At 55.4% G+C, this 14,134-nt stretch overlaps 1 protein-coding gene across 1 annotated transcript in view; it reads left to right on the top strand.

Annotated features, from left to right (window-relative positions):
• The first annotated feature begins 13,521 nt into the window (after nucleotides 1-13,521).
• The window catches only part of AJAP1 (adherens junctions associated protein 1), a 32,882-nt gene continuing 32,269 nt past the window's right edge, over nucleotides 13,522-14,134 (top strand). The window contains exon 1 of the mRNA XM_062013080.1: nucleotides 13,522-13,636. Within this exon, the coding sequence (XP_061869064.1) occupies nucleotides 13,608-13,636 (29 nt within the window). The 5' untranslated portion in view covers nucleotides 13,522-13,607. The remainder of the gene's footprint in view (nucleotides 13,637-14,134) is intronic.

Here is a 14,134-nt window from a genome sequence, read left to right on the forward strand (position 1 = left end):
GCTGGCTGGGATCTGGCTCAGCTCAGCGGGCCCCTCCATGCCCGCTGCTCCTCCAGGCAGCCGGTGAGTTGCCTCCCCGTCTCCTTCCCAACGAGGTGAGCAGATGGAGTGCTTTGCCTCTCGCTGGGAAGCATTATCTCCAGCCCTTGCCTCCAAGGGGATAAGTGCTCCCTATCTCAGGCATCTGTCGAGCCCAGAGGGCAGCCTGATCCCTGTGGTGCTGGGCTTGGGATGTGGCTGCCTCCTGCTCCCCCAGCACCACAGCACTTCTCACCCCAACCTCACAACACCAAAATGAGAGGGAAAGTGTGCATCACCCCCACAGAGAGCTGCTGGGACTGCCAGCCTGGAGCAGAGCCAAAAGTGCCCTCAGGTCTACTCCCCTCCAGTAAGAGCCCCTGGGCAGGGGGGTGCAGGGCTGCATGTCCCAGCTGACCCCCCGCTCCCCTCGCAGTGTGCCAGTGGGGTTAATGGCTCTTGTCTGCCCAGCTGAGTGTGGTGCCTATAAACCAGGGCAATTACACCCCCCATGTAGTTTACACACAAAATAAAACTCATTCCTCATTCATGTTTCCTTCCACAAATTCCCAGGAACAGCCCACAAAGGGGAAGCTGTGAAGGGGAAAGTGATTAATTCTCAGTGGCACATTTAAACACCATTTTTATTACAATTCAGCCTTTTCACGCACTTTGCCCTTTTCTGATTCATTCTTGCTCTTTTGAGGTGGAACAAGGCTGATGTTTTGCAGCTCCCCTTTCTCAGGAGGAGGTTTTTAACTCTGGGTTTGCTGTTGGAGCTGTGTCAGTGACCAGCTTTTCCCTCTGCACCCACAGACTGGGGGATGCTCCAGGGATGCTCCCTGGCAGCAGCAGCACGTTCTGCTCTCCCAGCACAGGATTCCGCTGTCCTGCAGACCCAGGCTGGGCACGATGGGGCGCAGTGGGGTGTGATGGGGTGCAGGAGGGCCAGGGCCACCCTCAGCTGAGCCACCAGCCCCCCCAGCTCCTCCCCACAGGCCCCGTGCGGCGGCATTTTACAACACAGCGCAACAGAACCTGAAACGTACTGGAAATAATTCTACTATCAAATGCATTCAGCTCTGTTTGTTTGCTTTTAAATTAACATTGGGGATGAAATGATTCACTGAACTACAAAGAGATCCCTCGACTTGACAAGAATTGCAAGCAGGATTTCTTCCACTCTCAGTTATCACAGGAAAAAACATTTCAACATCTTGTCTGCTCTGTGCAAGAGAAATAGTTTTGTACTGTGTGCCTGGGAAACAAGGAGCTTATCAAAAAAATCGCAGCATCAGAGAGAGGAGATGGCAGAAGCGTGGCTCAGGCACCTTTTCTCTCTGCTGTGTGTAACCCAGAGCTGCTGTGGGCAGGGACGGGGCTCTGGAGCAGCACAGAGCTGCTCTTAGGACCTGCTGGTGTCTGGGATGAAGGGGATGGGTCCCATGAGGGCCAAGGCAGAAGGAACAGTGGCATTAACAGCGTGCTGGGGACCTGCACTGCAGCCCAGAGCCAAAGAAATGGGGGGAAGGGGAATGTGTCAGTGATTTCCTTGCAGAGTGAAAAGGGGATGTGTCCTGGAGATGCAGAGGGAGGATCGGGCAGTGGGACTCATGCCCAGCCAGGCTGCCTGTGCTCACAGCTCCCCGTGCCCTGTGTGCGAGTCCCTTGGGGTCACTCACCCCCCTCACCGTGCAGCATCCTCTCAGCACAGCCAAGAAAAGCTGCTCCCTGCCTCCTGTCCAGGTTCCATCCTGCCAGGAGCCTCCTCTCTCCAGGCACGAGCTGTGCACGTAGGGATGGTGGGAATGATGAGGAGCTGCTTTTGGTACCGATTAGGAGCTGTGGCAAAGCAAGCACGGGTGGATAAGCCGGACTAGTCAAAGAGCACATAAGCCTAGAGTCATAATTAGACCTGGGGAGAGGAGCTGTGACCTTGAAAGCGTTAGAGAAGAGGGTTTCTAACTAGGAGGCGAAGGGGCCAGGCGTTGTTCAGCCTGCCTCTAAAAGTCATTACACTGCCCCTGATGACCATGTTGCCGAGAAGATTGGGAATCTGAGCTGACAAGTGTTAGCAAAGCTGACAGAGGGAGAAGAGAGGTTGAGTTGGAAAGGAGGGCACAGGGCTCCAGAGCTGGCCCAGCCCCGGGTCCTCCAGGCTGCTGGGGCCAGGCACGAGGGGAGGGTGGATCAGAAAGAGCTCCCAAGAATTCACGTGGTAGCATCCAACAGCTCCCTTTGCAGGGCAGGCTCCTGCACAGCATCGATTTCTAGGTGGATTAGGGCTGGAAAAGGAGTTTAACTCAGGGAACAGGCTGGTGAGGTCTTGCTTCTGGGGAAACCAGATAGAGACAGAAAGAGGCACATCAAGGAAAGGCTCCTGCAGAACATGAGACCACAAGTTACAAATTCTGAGCCACTTTAGGGCACAAACCCCTTTAATTCTGGCACCTTGGGAGCAAACGTGACACAAAGCTCAGAGAATTAAATAAGCCAGAGGAAGTAAACGTTTATCTCTGGTTCTCCAGCCAGGCAGAGGGCTTCCAGGAGCACCCTGGCTGGTGATGGCATTTCCTGAGTGATGCTGACGTGTCCTTAGCCAGGGGGCTTCAGGTGGGGAGCTGATGTTTAGAGACTCATCAACACGGGTGAGAAGCAGAGGGATGTGGAAGTTGAAGATTTAGGTTGGGTTTTAATTGAGCTGGCTTGCTAGTTCTGGTCTGAGAGCTTCTGACTGTTTGAGAATCAACAAGGTTACTCAACAATCAAGCTCTGTGCTGCCATCAGGTCTCTTCCACCCACTTAATGAAAACAAATGCCACCAGGGACAAGGAACATCCTTCTTATTTGTCTTCCCAGGCCATGAGAATGGGCTTGCTTTAGTCTTCTTTTTATATATGTTATTCTAACAAATGAACCAAATTATATCCTGGCTGCTCCCAGATACATCTAATTCCCAAACCGCAATGGAGCTGTTTCTGCTCTCTGGTCATTAATCCTATTAGTGTCAGCCTCTGCATCTGGTCCTGGGTGTGTTACTCTAACAGGGTGCAAAGTAAAAGCTCTTGGAAGCAGCTTCCTGCACCAGGGACTCGAAGGGCAGGGGTGGTGCTGAGCAGCCAATTAACAGGAGCTAATTGCCTCTGACCTGCCCTTTGCCCAAACTACTTGTCTCCAGAGGAAGAGCTGACGTTTGTGGCAGAGCAGCAGCAGGAGGGGGAGGGTTAGTCCCCTTTCATGAAGTTTGTGATCCCAGCTTTGTAATAAAATCCAGTGTTTTGGCCGGTGAAATGCAATCACCTTTTCAAAGCAGAGAATTAAAGCTTCCTAGGCAGCTTATGGCAGGCCCTAGACAGGAGAAAAGCTCAGAGAAGCCAGGCAGCAGGAGTGGATATTTGTGCAATAAGCCAGTCCTAAGACTGTGCAGGCGAGAGCAAATAAGAGTTGATGAGAATCAATTGGTCTGCAGCAGGTCCTCGACTGCAGCAGCTCACATTTCCACCAGCATCAAACTTCATTCACTCCTAAAGACCTCCAAACTTTAAGACCATTTTTTTCCCCCCCTCAGTATTCAAGTGCTGGCACAGACTGTGTCTTGCCAGCCCCATGGGTACTGGGGGGATGAATGAGTGCAGCATGAAACAAATTGGAAATAACAGCTTACTTTTATTGTGAGAGAAAAAAAAGACAAAGGGAGAGTGAAGTGCTGAAATAAAACTCTGCAGCTCGGGCTGGAAGCAGCAGAAGGTGGCAGAGACATCTGAAGCAGGTACCACCAGAGGTGGGCATCTCAGCTCCCCTCCGTGGCTGGCACCCAAACCCTGCAGCTTCTCCCCTGTGTGTCTTTCTGTCTGCAGCCTCGCAGCTCTGTCTGTGCACAAGCCCTTGTGCAAAGCACACACACAGGATGCAGCCCCCCAGGGCCCCTGCACAGCCCTGGCACCCAGCAGCTTCTCCTTTGGGCGCCACGGGCTCCAGATGCGAGCGGGTACCCCTCTGATGCCGGGGGGGGGATCCCCCAGCCCTGCCCTGTGGCTCCTCACCTTGTGCCTGCAAAACAGCAGCAGAAAACAAGTGTTTAGTGCCTTGGTTGGAGCAGGGGATGAATATTTAGGTGTTTCTCCCAAACTTGGTGCATTTGACATTCTTCTGAGAGTGTTTTCTTCCTCTCTGTGCTGAAAACAGCGAGATATATCAAGCAGCAGGAGTCGGGAGAGGACAGGGATATATGAAGAGGCTGGCAGGAGAACATGATGCTTTTTTCCTGGCTGATTTTGGGGACAGGGAGACAGGCTCTGAGGAAGACGGGGTGCTGGCTGTCCCCTTCCAACCATGCTGGGATGCTGGTGGGCACAGGGGGAAGGAGACCAGGAGGCTCGGGGGGTGATATATGATGCTGCCAGGACATCCTCTGCCCGATGCCTCGTGGTGCTCGGCACAGAGCAGCTTTTGGCCGGGGTTTGGGGACAAAGCCACGTCCTTTTACATGAGGATGGGGCCGGTGTGCCGTGGCAGAGGGCAGGGACAGACTTCAGCGGCCCAGCAGCTGCCCGAGGGCTGCGAGGGACGGGGCTTTACCCTTGAGCGCTCATTTTGCTTTTGTTCTCTGGAGCAAGACACCCGCTTTTCCCACAAACAAAGCCATAAATTGTCGTGCAAGCAGGTTTCAAGGGGAAGAAAAAGCAGAGCTGGGATGACAGCGACAGGGAGTTGTGTGAGGAGGTGAATTACTTGAAATATGGCTGAAAACTTCTATGCCATAAATATATTTCTGGTCACAGCTAATAAATCATCGTAATTATTCTATAAATAAGGCAAAGGCTGGCTGGATGGTGCCTGACTTTTCTACAGGCCTGTGGAGCAAATTTGTTAGCATCTTGAAATAAACTATTTGCTCCAGATTGTTTGTTCTCTTCAGGCTGTATTGTCTTCTCATTCATTTTTCATCACCTTTGGTTTGGTCGTTGGGAATCTTTCTGTGCTTTTTCCCCTGTCTGGCTTTGACAGAGCGATACTGGGGGGGAGGGAGCGTGTTTGAAAAGCAGTCAGAAAGCACTTGCTTTTCTTCTGTGCTGTGAGGGGCCTTGGCTGCAGAGATCAAAGTTCCTTCCATGTATCTCCAGGCTGGCTAACATCCACGTTTGCCTCTCGGCTGGGGAAGGGATCGTGCAGGATCATAGTTATCCCATGGTGCAGAGGCACCTGCCTGAGCATCCCAGCCCACCCGTGCCCAGAGATCCCAGCCTGCCTGCACCCAAACTGGGGGCTTGCCTGTCCCCCATTGCCTCCGTGGTGGTAAAGACCATGAGATACAAAACTAGAGATGAAGGGATGAAGCCTAAGGGGTAGCTCTGCTTTTGTCCTGGCAGCTGTGGGAAATGGCTGCTGGGTAAGAGGGGACTTGGCTGGGCAGCAAAACCCACCCAGAGGTGTTCCCTCGACGTGTTTCACCACCAGTCTGCCTCAATATCTTCCCTGCAGCCAGTGGCTGTTTCTGCTGGAAGGAGCCTCTCTGGAAGCACGTAGTGCCGTGCAGCGACAGAACAGCAGAGGAGCATCGCTGCCCCAGGTCCCAAATCCTATTTATTTCATTTCAGGTTTCTTCAGTGGGAAAATTATCAATCAGCTCCACTTATATTTAAAGTGGCTGTTAGAGAGAAAGCTTGTACACACAGAGAGAAACTCATCCCTGTAGCCCAGTTGCAGGGAAGGAGCTGCAGGGTTTGCGAGTTTAATTTGAGGACGGGAGTCCTGCAGACTCACATCACCCAGTGCCTGCTCACCAGCTCCTGTAAGAGTTTGGTAAGCAATAAGGGCTTGTCTGTGATGAGACAGAGCATCTTACATCAGGTTTTATGCCAGGCAGGGGTGAAGGAGGCTGAGTGCCCTTGCAGCTGCGGGTGAGCCCTGTTCTGCTGCATACAGCCCATTCAGCCCCTCCGTGCTCCCCAGAGTGCTCTGTGCTAAGGAGGCTTCTCTTTAATGTCTTTTCCACAGGGCTATAAACTCACAACACACCATTTTTTTTCCCTTTTATAGATCAGCATTACTAATTTATTGGCAGTTTACTATTTGGAAATGTTCTCATATAAATTAATGGGAAGGTAATATTAAACCTCAGACCCTGGGGGAGGAGAAAGCCAAACAAAACCCACATTCCCTTTGCTCAAGGAAAGGCAGCCGTTAAATCATCCCCTTTGCTCTGCAGAGGCCATTGCTCTGAGGGCAGAGGCAGCGTGGAGGGGCCCTGGAGCTTGGGCTTGCTGCAGGAACCAAACACCCTGGGACACGTAGGTCAGTGTTTGCTGGGCTCACAGGACCTGCTCCTCTCCAGCTCCCAGGTCCATCTGATCTTCCTTCTGTTGGGGAATGTGCTCCCTGACTGTACTTTCTGTAGTGCTTTTCAGGCATGCAGACGTCTCCAGGCACTTCACCGAGCATTTAATTATAGGCCAGGGGAAGAAGGGCCCCACTCAGCTTCAGTGGCTGCTGCAGCCCAGCAGCGTCCCGCAGACCTGGCACAAACCTGTGCAGTTGTGGCAGTTAAATGGCATAATAGATCTGCACACTCCCTCCCTAATCATGGACACGTCTGTGCTCAGAAGAGGGGATAAGGAGCTGTTACGTGTGCCTGAAGGAGGAAGAGGGTTTTTTCTTATTGAAGGCTGCTCCTCATTTCATGTGCTTCAGGAGCAAAAATGGCAGTTCTCTGCCCCAAACTCAGTGCCTCCCAGCATCTCCTGCCTGGGGAGGGGTTTCTCAGCCCCCTGCACAAGCCGGGAGCTGGGGGAGCGCAGGCGAACCCCGTTGCTGGTGGGAGTCCCTCAGCATCCCCCGCAGCCTGGGCAGGGCGTGCAGCGACCGAGCTGGAGGGGAACACTGTGCTAATTCACACACGGCTCCTGTCAGCTTATAAAACTATTGCCATTGATGAGAGAAGCTTGTTGAGTTAAATCACTCCTCCCGCAGTAATATAAAAACGCTGCGTCTCGGAACGCTGACATGCCTGAGAGCTGGGCACACTTTTCTTGCTGAGCAGATGAGGAACAGGAATGATTATTTCGTATCACTTTACGAAAGAGACCTTACTGTAATATACCTGCTGTGCATTGATAAATAGCACCAGCAGATAATAAGGGCCTTAGGCAAGGAGTAAGGAAGAAAAAAGGCTTTCCAGCGCGTGAACACAAATGCTTTAAATGTGAACTAAATTGGCCTGATCATTCCTCAGATTTGCAAAATTAAACCGTGCCCAATTGTCAACATCACTGAGATTTATGAGACAAATATAGCCAAAGCAAAGGCAATCTATAGCAGCCCTGCTAGAGGTGCTGGTAGGGTTTAAGCAGCACATAGCGTTTATGAAACCCAGCTCTTCTAATTCCATTATCCTCTGTACCACCTCCCAGCCGCGAAGAGATGGAAAAGTTCATCAGCCCAGGGTGTGTGAGACACGAGCATGTGGCTCCAGAGCTGCAAATCATCCAGGCTGAGCATCAGGCCCTTGCTCTTAGGGAAGCCTTTGTACACAGGGAGCTGTAGGGCTGGACCTACACGTACTACACGCTGTCACTGAGGTGGGAAACCCACAATTCAGCATGGAGAAGCATCCCAGGGAGCAGCTGCTGCAGGCAGGCTTGAGCGCCATGGAGGGACCTGGCCGGGGAATCCCGGCTGGCAGCCCGTCCAGTCAGGCTTTGCCAGGCACCAGGTTGGCTCCTGACACCTCTTTCTGGTGAGGGCCACAGTTCTAACTCAGCAGCTGCTCTGTGTTAGTTGCTGTGTGGCCACTGGGTCCTGCAAGTTAGTGAAACCAGAGCTGGCTTTGCCTCTGCCCTGAGCCCTCAGACTCCTGCCACAGCCTGAGCCCTCACTCCTACAGGGGCTCACAAGGAACACCCGTCTTGCTGCAGTTCTCTTGGATTTATTTCCCTCACCCTGTTTAGCAAACCAGGCCTGGATCAGCTTTTCCTTCCCTGTGAGGAATGGTGCAAAGCATTGCCCCTTGTAACAGCACCTGTCCTTTGCAAGGCAGAGGAGACCTCTGCTCGAGTTCCACGTCTCCGGGCTGTGAACGCCTCCCAGCCAGCAGCCACCGCAGCAAGGAGAGACACCTTGCTTCACCTTGCAGCAGCTCGATGTAAAACCTGGGGAAACCATGGCAATGCTGAAGTCAGTGTCACCTTCCTAACGATGCCAAGGATTTCTCAGCAGAGTTAACAACAGCAGGTTACCTCTTGAGCTGTTAAAAGCACAGTTTCCAGTCTCCTGCAAATGCTGTTTCTCAGGTGGTTGCTTTTGACCCCATCTGGTGATTTCGGGCTCTTCAGCCCCTGCCTGCCTGATCCCTGGGGCTCTCCAGCCCCTGCCAGCTCCAGAGCATTGGCTGCATGGCTCAGGGCTGAGGGCTCGGCGTGCCGGAGGTGAAACCGGCCGTGAGCTGACTGTGTCTCCACCAAAACAAAAGGCATCTGAGCACAAAGTGTGGGGTGAGCAGGTGGGTTCTGATGCCTGTGCTGAAGGCAATTAAGCTGCTCAGATACTCATCTGTCCTCAGGGTGCTGCTTCAGCATCTGGGCTCTGCAGCAGGCCAGGAGGCGGGGGGATGCAAGCTGGGAAAGATGATTGATCTGAGCTCATTCCTATCAGCCATACTGGAATGGAGGCAGAGCCAGAGGAGTAACACCTACATGGTACTGCTGCTGCATTCAGGGTACTTGTGCCTGGAGGTATCTTGCCCCAAGAGCCCATCCCTATCCCATTTAGACTCATGACATCTCACCCTACCCCAGGCTTTACCGTAAATTCCCAAAGCAAGCCCTTGAAACAAGAATTATAAGAGCACCTTAAGGCCACTGCTAAATATTGAGAAGAAGACAAAGCACCCAGCTTAGCTGCAGCAATGAAGGGCTCTCCAGCTTTGTCCCCACATCATCCTCTGCCCAGTCCTCAGCCAAGCAGCTGGCAGAAGCCCTTTGGGTGGGCTGTACGAGACCTACAGGCAACAACAACCAGCACCTGAGCCCAGGCAAGCTCTGTGGCTGTTGGGGATTAAGTTACCAGGGCTTTGCCGTGCTCTGGGGCTGCATTAGGGGCATGGAGAAGGTAGGCAATTTTTCCTGCTTTCATTGATCTCTCAGGCTTTAGTTTAATTATGCCACTGGGCTGCTAAGTCAGGGCTTCATGCTTTCTAATTTTTTCTTTTGTCTTGCATGCACATATGAGACAGATTTTGCTTCCACAAGGGATATTTATAGGACATATGTTGGAGCTTGAAGAAGCTGATTAGCAATGTTTAGATTAAAAAAAGAAGAAATTGCATGAGAGCAGCCTAGTCAGACAAATACTGTACAGGGCAGCAGCTTCTGGGTAGCGACTGCTCTGCCTTGTGTGCTGGGTCTGAGCGCTGGACACACACAGCGGGGGGGGCACGGAGCTAGGTGTGTGAGGTGGGCTCTGTGGCAGGGCCAGTGTCCATCAGCACAGGCAAGGTGCTCTGCCTGCTCTCCTCGGGGAAGGACTTTGGGGACAGAAGTGGATAAATAGCGTGTCTCCCTGGAAAAGGGAGCTGTGGCTGAAAAGCTGGTTAACATCCCAGACAGGCAGCCCCTGCTGCAGGGAGGCTCTGTGGGGCTGTGCGGGCTCGCAACGGCTCTTTTTGGCTTGGAGAATGGGCAGCAGGTAGATGAGCCCCATGAAATGCTGCCCAGCTCTCTCACACCTTCTCAGCCCCCTCCTCGTGACTTTTTCCTTCCAGCTGTCTGATGACCTGGAGCTGTGCCTTGCCACACACTCCTGTCAGGGCCGTTAGAGGAGTTTGAGAACACAGGGGATGCTTTCTTAAATGAATACAAGCCTCAGAGTCCCCTGAGAGCATCTCAGAGGAAAAAAACCTGTGAGGTGCTTTCCAGAATCCTATTCCCTGTCAGCACTGGTCTGAAAAACTGAAGTACAGTGTTGCAAGGAGGCAGAAATTGCATTATACTCCTCTCTTCTGCACAGGCTCCAAGTAACACTTCTGCTTTTTCCATATGAAAGGAAAATGGGTAATGACAACCTATTTCTATTGAAGAGATGATTTTCACTCCTCCTTGGCAAGTGTAGCTGGGGCAGCGTCTTTCTTTCCACTCAGAGGCAAATTAACAGATTTTGCTTCAAGGAGCTGATGGGTGAAGAGCAGCGCAGCTGGCGACGCTCGCCCGCCGCGCTCCGCAGCACCCTTGGGCTGCCCACGAGCGCTTACAGCTCGTGGGGAGGGGGCTGGCCACACTGTTAGGGCAAACCTGGGCACTGCAGCTCAGGCCACAGGGAAAACCCCACTTTTGTCCCTGCTGTGGGTCTGTGTGAGCAGCTGTAACCCGCAGCACGGCAGCCGCTGCCAGGCAGTGCCTGCAGCTTTGCACCAGCGTCAGGAACTTTACTCTCTTGGAGAGATGATTCCGAGAAGAACAAGTTAGACAAATGAATTCGCTAATGACTTCCTTCCCTCCTACTTCAATGGTGGGATAATTCGCAGTTCCTGCTCCCACAGCGGGCTGCTCCGTCGCCCGCCCCGTGCTCCGCGGCCCTGGCAGCGCTGCGCAGCAAATGAGCCAGACAAAGGGGGCCAAGATTGCCAGTTGGCATCAAGCTGCCATTCAACATGCCACTAAAAATGCCGTGCTGGCTATTTTAAGGCGGCATGGAAGCGAGGGCCGCACGTGTGGCCCGGCGCGGGCAGGCAGCAGGCAGGGCTCTGGAGAGCAGTGAGGATGCAGCTCAGACACCCAAACTCTGGCCAGGGATCTCCCTCCCCTGTGAGTTTCACACTCTGAGCATCTCAAACCATCCCTGAACCCAGATAATGGCCTATATATAAAAGCTTTATGTGCACACTTGCTTTGGTGCTGCTGAAAGCTTCAACTCTCCTTTGATATCTCTTTTTTTTTCGTGGCTCAAAAATATTCTGAGAGCTTCCAGCCGGTGATATTTCAAGGCAAGGCAGGGGTCAGAAGCTCTAGAAGCAGCTCATGGCAAGAGCTGATGGCAAGAGCACAGGGCCTTTCACTATTGGATTCACCTGCCCTACTCAAATGTCTAGCAGTGTAACAGACAGATGCAGCCAAATAGACACAGGGAAGGTTTCCTGCTGGATTCCAGCCGCTTTCTCAGCCCCTCTGAGCCCCCTGCCTGTGGTTTGCCCCCCAGGACGGGTCCCCCAGCATGCAATCCCCCCACCAGCTCTCCACCTTAAGTGGGGATGTGTTAAGATGGCCCTCATTAATGTTGGCTCATTTGAGTTTATTTAAGCTTCAATTGATCATCTTCTACTTGTGTTCCAGCATCTCTCAGGCTCCAGAACAGGCTCTTATGAGCCTGACAACCACAAGCTCTTCCCTTCTCTCTAAAGATCGTCCGTGTTATTTCGCAGGGTTTAATGGACGATAAAGTCACTGGGCTTGCAGCAGCACCGAGCTTCCTCTTTCAAGTTGCTACAGACACAGCCTCCAGACAGACTGTGCCCAGGTGAGTGTTGTGCTTTGATAGCTGCTTTTGCTGCAGTTGTGATGTGCAGCTGTGAACATCACGCATAAAACCATGGGTTTGCGAGCCATGAACGTCCCGAGGTCTCGTGGCTTCTTCCCTCCAAGCTATGGAGGGACGAGAACTCTGAGCAGGCAGAGCTGAAGTCCAGTCTGTAACTGGCCTCATTATGGGGAGATGAAGAGGGGGCTGGCATTGACCTTGCAGCATCACCGGCCGTGCACTGCCTGGCCTGCAGGTCAGGGTTTCATCAGTAGCTCTGACCAAACCATGCCCAGGCTGCCCCGGCAGGTTGGCAGCATGCTTAGCAAATAAAAATCATTTAGTACCTTATTTAGTACAGTTTTGTAGCCCTGGTCCTGCTTGGGCTAGGCTAAGAGAGGTCTGTCTCCCAGCAGCTGAGAACTCACAGGAAAAGCTGTTCTTCAGGCCAACCCCTGACATTTCATCCTCCCCCAAATCAGTTCCTCCCGATCAGGAATCCAGCTCCAAATAACGTAGGGATTTGGATGCTGAACTACAGCACTTCTAGTGGCAGCAGGAGCGGATCCTTTCAGGAGCACACGTAAGGAACTGGGACCTGCCAGGCGTCAGAGGGACAACGCTGACCTTGCACGGCACGGCCCTGAACGAGGCTCCTTCTGTTTCCACAGTAAGTTTGTGTGGAGGCAGAAAAGAAAGCTGGTGACTCAGAAAGGCAGCAGAGAGAGACTTGTTTCTACTCAAGCCTCACTTTCTGGTGTGATTGTTGGGAACAAAGTGAGGTGGGCTGTGGGAATGTCCCCTTTGCTGGCCCAGCGGAGGTCTGTCCCCGCAGGGACCACCCTGGTAGTTCTGCCTCTGCAAACCCCAATCTCGCTCCTCACTTGGCCCCAAATTCACACAAAAACTTCTTTTATTGCAGTGAATGAACAGAAACCATCCAGAGGCTTGTCTTTTCAAAAGCAACACTTTTCATAAGCCAGTCGTAGGGATAATGCAGCTTCTTACTGGCAGCCCCCCTGGAAGGAGAGAAAACATACCAGGCTCTGATGAAACACCTCTTAGAAGAACCCAAGCCTTTCCCCACACCTCTAGCGTCTTTAAACGAGCGCAGAGCTAGACAGCAACAACTTCCAGCTGAAGGAGATGGGGGGCTGGGGCTGCCAGCCTGCCTGGGTCGGCAGCCTGAGAGGAGCCGGCTGCCCAGAAGCCGCCGATCTGCTCTCTGGCGTGCTCGACGTTTCTCCCGCCGAACAGATGTGCGGGAGCAGGAGTGGGAACTCTCGGTTTGTTGGGTGGGGAGCAGGACGCGGCGGGCACCGCTGCCCCGGGCAGCCTGCGGCTGCGGGCACGGCCGGCTGGCGGAGCCTGCTCCCGCGGGCAGCGCAGCCGGGGCTCGCAGGGCGCGGGGGGAACGCGCACCCTCACCCCGGGGCTCGGCGCGGGAAGGTGCGGTGCTGCAGGCAGCGGCTCCTCGGGGCCGGCGAGCGGGCGCAGTGACGGCGCGGAGCGGCTACGGGCGCCGGAGCACGGTCCGGGCAGCGCAGGGCGAGGGCGGGCGGCGAAGGGGCTGCGACCCGCCGGGCTGGCGGCAGAAGGGGCGTCCGGAGGCGCCGGCGGGGCCAGGGGGACACCGTGCCCGCCGCCTCCCGGGGGGCTCCAGCGCCCGGGCCCGCCCCCGCCCGGCCGCGGAGCGGAGGGGCCGCGCTCCGCCCCCGCCTCCTCCCCGCGCAACTTCGCCGAGCCGCGGCCCCCCGCCCCCGCCCCGCGGGTGCGCGCACAGGCGCGGGCGCGCCGAGCCGCACCGAGCCGAGCCCCGCCGAGCCCGCAGCGGCCCCGGCCGCCCCCGCCGCGCATGGGGCGCGCAGCCTCCGCGGGCGCGCAGCTGCCCCGCCGGCGCTGAGGGGCCGGGGCAGCCGGAGCTCCGACCGCCGCCCGCCGCCGGGCCCCGGGCATGCCCGCCCCGCCGCCGCCGCCTGCCCCGCCGCTGAGCGCTGCCGCGGGCGCGGGGCGGCCCGCCCGGATGGAGAGCTGAGGCGGTGAGCCCCGCCGGGCCGGGCCGGGCCGGGCCGGGAGACGAGACGATGTGGATGCGACGGCTCCCGGGAAGCAGGTAGGGCCGGGGCGCGGCGGCCGCGCGGAGCCGCGCTCGGGGAGCGGAACGCTGGGCGCCGAACTTAGGGGAGCGGGCGGCGCAGCCCGGCGGCTCCAGCGCTCGGGGAGACGCGGCCGGTCCTCGCTCCGGGCGACATGGCGGGTCCCTCCGTCCGTCTCCCCCTGCCCGTCTCGGCCGCCCTGCCCCGGGGGAGCCGCGCTCCGAGCCCCCCTCGCCGGCTCTGCCCCGCGCGCTGGCGGGAGGCGCCCCCCCCCCCCCAGCCTCCACCTGCAGCCCCGGCCGGAGAAAGGGAAGGGGGCGGCGGGGGGGACGCGCGGGGGAGAGTAATCGAGAATGGCAAAGCGGAGGAGAGGAGAGGGAGGCAAAGTGTTATGTAACGCGCTTTCATTACCGCTGCGAAGTCATCTGAGCCGAAATCTTGTTATTCCCGCGGTGCCGTGTGTGGAGAGCGGAGTCCCGCGGCCCTGCCCGCCCCGGAGCTCCGGCTCTCGGGCT

The sequence above is a fragment of the Colius striatus genome, chromosome 21 (assembly GCF_028858725.1).
Source record: "Colius striatus isolate bColStr4 chromosome 21, bColStr4.1.hap1, whole genome shotgun sequence".
In the NCBI taxonomy this organism is placed as follows: domain Eukaryota; kingdom Metazoa; phylum Chordata; class Aves; order Coliiformes; family Coliidae; genus Colius; species Colius striatus.